We start from the raw sequence: 4,876 nt of genomic DNA, 5'->3' as shown, positions 1-4,876 counted from the left end.
CCCTAACTAACAAAAACAAAAACAAAAAACACTTTGCTTTCAAGAGAGAGGGTCTATTTACAGAACTATAATGTCATTTTTAAGCAGAAAAATAAGAACCTTGTGTTTTCCCTAGCTGTAGAATTCCCCAGCTGTAGAAGGGACTCAGGAGATTGAGACAAGTCTGGACTGGCCATTCACATTTTTGAACGACTCGAGGCATGGAAGGCCTTTGTCAAAGCACTGGGCCTTGTATGTATGTTTTAATATTTAAAAAATCTCTCCCTCAGGATGCTACATCCTCCTGACGTTTAAGATAACTAATGCCCCTGTGCATACATCTTCAACCAAATTCCTGGCTACTTCATTATCCTCGTGGAGAATCACATCCAACACTCCTCACACAGGGAGGACATGTTTAGCATACTTTGAGATTGTTTGTAAAGAACTGACCTGGCGTTTGGCCAGGGTAGTGCTATGTGTTTTCTGCCTACAATTAGTTGAGACTGTTTGAATCCTACCCATCCCTAAACACAATTTCTGAGCTCTGTCTCTGGCTGTACCTTCTTGGATTTTTTTTTCTTTATAAATTCCAAAAGGGAAACAATGGGTTGGTGATGTAATTGTTTTTATAAGCTTTGGTTATAGTCAATAGATTCAGCATTTCTTCAGTTTTTATTATCCTCAGATCATCTAAGGTGGTTTGAATCTTGTATGAATTGAAGATATGAGATTTTTATCAATTTAGAGTAGACCATATACTTTATTTCAGTATGAGGGCAATAAAGTGTGATTGTGGAGAGGCAGCTGGTGACTCACCTCCCTCTACTGCAGGGAGGAGCTTAGAAAACAAGTCGGAACAGTAAAACCCACAGAGCAGTTGGACGTCTACGTGCTCCACTCTGCGGAGCACTTTGTTAACTGAGTCGACCCTGACATTCTTTCGATATTTGTAGAATAAAAATAACTAAGAAAAAAAAGACCACTAAGGAACGGGAGTGTTTTTGCAGCTCAAGCTACATCCTGAATAACCAAGGAGAAACAAGAACTTGGATGATTGGAGTTTACCACTTGTTTTGGAGGAATTTCTTCAGTTCAGGATAACAAGTCTTGTTGCAACTTGTGTAGCGACGGTTCATTGCCTGTTGGTGAAGTTACTTTGCTGACATCTTGAAGGCATTGTGGCCTTTTATTTGTCTAGCACCTAGTAGCTTTTCAGTGAATAGTCAATAATGAATTCAGTATCTGATCATGTGCAGAACACGACGATGGCTTCCACTGCTTCAACACTAGACAAGGACTGTCTGGTCACCAACGAGGCGCTCTATAGAGTCTATGCAGCTGTCACGATCATCATCTTTATATTGGCTCTGCCTTTGAATGCCTCTGTTCTCCATCTATTTATCTTCAAGCTGAAGTTTTGGAAGACCAACAGCAACAACATCTTCCTCTTTAACATGGTCCTGGCCGACATCCTGCTGCTCTTCTGCCTGCCCTTCAAGGCACACAACTTCCTGAGCGGGGAGAGGAGAAGTGTCCAGGACGCCACCTGCAAGGCTATGCTCTTCATGATGTTCCTGAACCGCGGGGCCAGCATCGCCTTCCTCACTGTCATCTCCATCGACCGCTACTTCAACGTGGTCTGGCCAGGCAGGAAGAACTTCCTCAAGGCCCTCAAGAAGTCTCCTCACATCTCCATCATCATCTGGTTGCTTCTGCTGCCCCTCACCATTCCCACGATGTTGAACACCTTTGAATGCTGCAACAGTCACAAGGCAGTGGATGGCGAAGACAAAAACAAGAAGATTGCCTTCGTCAAAGTATAGTTTGCAAACATTTCCTACATGCTCGGTACACCAAAATGTGATTCAATGACCATGTATATCACGTTAAGATAAGAGTTGATTGATCTTAGGCACCACATTTCTGAACACCTGGAAAGCAATTGTTCTCGAAACATATAGTAGCAATTCACTTAAAATGTACAGCACAAAATAACTTGTTATTTAGCGACTTTCAAGAAAGCCAAAGCACACACAGTGCGTGTGTGTTGGCATGTGCGTGTCTGTGGGGGGATGGTATGCCATCTAATCCACTACCACTAGAACCATACAGTACAGAAATAAAAAAATCATTGACATTAGCTCAGTTTTGTTATTTTGAACTGCTGTCTTATGTATGTGATATCTATATTTGTATGTGATAGATTTGTATGGTCGTATGTGTGTGTGTTTGCATATGTGTATATGTGTATGTGTGTATGTGTGTATATGTGTGTATACGTGTATGTGTGTATGTGTGTATGCGTGTATGTGTTTATATGTGTATGTGTGTATGTGTGCATGTGTGCATATGTGTATATTTGTGTATGTGTGCATGCGTGCATGTGCCACTGTGACACATGGACGGAGCATGTTGGTAACATGAAGCGCTTCATCTTTGGCAGGATGTGGTGGACAGCCTCCGTGAGATAGTGTTCTTCACCCAGATCGTCATCCCCTTCGTCATCCTTCTCTACTGCACTGTCTGCATCGTCAACCGGCTGAGGAAGAAGACGGTGGGGGACAAGACCAAGCTGAGGAGGGCGTCGTTCCTGGTCTCCTCCGTCATGGTGGTGTTCTCCATCTGCTTCCTGCCCTGCGCCTTGGCAAGGATGGTTCTGCTCATCGCCAGGGTGCAGGGGTGGTCGGAGGACACAGAGAACATCGCCGCAGAGGCCTTCGACGGCCTCATGGTTCTGTCCTACTTCGACTGCCTGCTGGACCCGCTGGTCTACTGCTTCTGCAGCACTAAGTTTAAAGGCCTGTACCTCAGCAGTTATTTCCCCTGCCTGGTGAAGGGCGGCCAGGTGCCAGAGGATAGCCTCAATTCTGCGGCCCACTCGTCCAACCCCAAACGCATCAATTCTGTGATCTGACATAAATTGGATCTTGCATCTTGTTTGTACATTATAGCATAATATACAAAGGAATGACCGCATTGTTTAAATTATTATAGAATGGGTTCTGCTACAACAGAAAATAGCACACTATATGTTTATTTGTCTTGGATGGTAATAGTTTTACCTGACTTTCCTCTTGATGCTTTGTTGACTGAATATTAACATAGTGAGACAGCAACGGCAAAGTTACTTTGGGATTGAACCAGTTACCCTATGTTGCCAGATAATAGCAATGACTTCATAGCAACTGTTTATATTTTTTTGAGAATGATATATTGAAGTATAAGTATGATTCTATCTGTTCTAAGTAGATACAAAACTCTAAAGACCTAATTTCTAAACAGCCCATTGCAGAACAAGCAACCTGGTTTCTGTAACAGTAAATGTGATTAAGTTAGTCAGTATTCTTTCCGTCACAGTTATTGTGATGAGTAAGTGAGTACACTAGCTGCAGTTCAGTCAGAAAGAGTCGCACCTGGTCACGATGAGGTCATAGTATCAGGGCATCTAGGACTGATTCAACATTCTACCTTATGTGTAGGTTTTAAATAGTCCACCACATTGGCTGTCTTCACTGGAAATACCCGACCTTACTCACTCTACAAGGTAACAATGTTTTACAGGAAATAGGAATGGATCAAACATGTTGACACAATGAGTCAAAGATATAGAAGTGTTTTGGTCTCCGAGCATGGAATGATGACGGCATTATCCGATTAGGAAGGATCTGGTAAACCAAGTTGATCATTTTCAAGATCTCCATGCATTGTTTTGAAGTTTAACATTTTATAGTTTCATTCTTTATTTTTGTATTATTGGTTGCATATTTCTCTTGATGTTTAATTGTATGTGACCTGTATTTTTTATATTATTATTCTGCTGTGAATTTAAACTACAATAAATTAATAAAACAATTCTGCAAGTAAGTATGATTGTTAAAATACAATTAATAAAATAAACTGAAATTATTATTAGGGGCTATGCACAAATGGAGAGGGAACCAATTGGAATTATTAGTTATTTCTACTATTTTGACAAAAACACAAACACAGCCAAAAGCTTTGTCGCTTTTATGAAACTTTCCATAGTTGGATAGGGTGACAAAAATGGCCACAGATTAAAATGATCGAAAGATACAAACTTTAAAAAAGCATACCTCCTGCCCCCCTCTGACTAACAGTCATGTACCTTGGCAACATATGTGTCCTCATGGTGAACAACTTATGAAAAGTCACCATTTTGAATATAGTGAAAAACACTAAAAACTATAAGGATCCAATGGACTCCTATCCATCCTCCTACTCCTGTAGACAAGATAGAGCCCCTACTTCTGGTACTCTTCACCCCTATTCATCAGTCTGAATGACAACTTTTCAAGTCCAGCTAACCTGCAGAGCTAAGCTGCGCTGTGTAACCTGGATGGGGTCCAATAAACTCTATGCAATGTTATACATTGAATTAGTCTTGTTTTATCTTCTTTTAGTTTTTAAGGATCAGACTCCAGTTCTTCTCTGAGAAAGCAATATTAAGATCAGCTTCCCATGCCAATCTGAGGGCTGAATGGTCCTCAGAGGTAAGAAGCAGCATGGAATAATATGCTACTGCCTCATGACCCTTTCAAAAAATGACTAACATGCGATGCCAGATGTCCAAATTGGGGGAGCCACAGAGGTCGAGCGAAATGTCTGAATCAGCAGATGTCTCAGCTGCAAACAACACCAGAACTGATGTTGTGGGATATGAAATAGTAATTTTATATTTTCAATGATCTAAATAAGGGTTCTTTGTCAATAAGAAGTTTAGGATTAAACCAGAATCCTGCATGTAAATGAAGATGGGGGTGGACCCCATGACTCTGCGCGACCCCCTCCAGGTCCATTGTAGATGTGAGACAACTGGATGCGTGTTTACTTGTGAGAGCAACTTAGCTGTGATGAAATGACCTGGAGCGAGGGG

The 4,876-nt window shown here is 41.4% G+C and overlaps 1 protein-coding gene across 1 annotated transcript; it reads left to right on the top strand.

Moving 5' to 3' along the window:
- Window positions 1-855: 855 nt before the first annotated feature.
- LOC130374426 (12-(S)-hydroxy-5,8,10,14-eicosatetraenoic acid receptor-like) lies at window positions 856-4,344 on the top strand. Its single transcript, XM_056581178.1, has 2 exons — window positions 856-1,799; window positions 2,426-4,344. The coding sequence occupies exons 1-2, from the start codon at window positions 1,212-1,214 to the stop codon at window positions 2,894-2,896; spliced, it is 1,059 nt and encodes a 352-aa protein (XP_056437153.1). The 5' UTR covers window positions 856-1,211; the 3' UTR covers window positions 2,897-4,344.
- The last annotated feature ends 532 nt before the right edge of the window (window positions 4,345-4,876 follow it).

The sequence above is a fragment of the Gadus chalcogrammus genome, chromosome 21 (assembly GCF_026213295.1).
Source record: "Gadus chalcogrammus isolate NIFS_2021 chromosome 21, NIFS_Gcha_1.0, whole genome shotgun sequence".
NCBI lineage: Eukaryota > Metazoa > Chordata > Actinopteri > Gadiformes > Gadidae > Gadus > Gadus chalcogrammus.
This window is presented reverse-complemented; position numbering and strand designations above follow the sequence as displayed.

Coding starts and splice junctions, on each gene's coding strand:
- LOC130374426 (XM_056581178.1), top strand. CDS start 1,212: ATGAATTCAGTATCTGATCATGTGCAGAACACGACGATGGCTTCCACT. Junction 1,800..2,425: donor AGAAGATTGCCTTCGTCAAA/GTATAGTTTGCA, acceptor CATCTTTGGCAG/GATGTGGTGGACAGCCTCCG.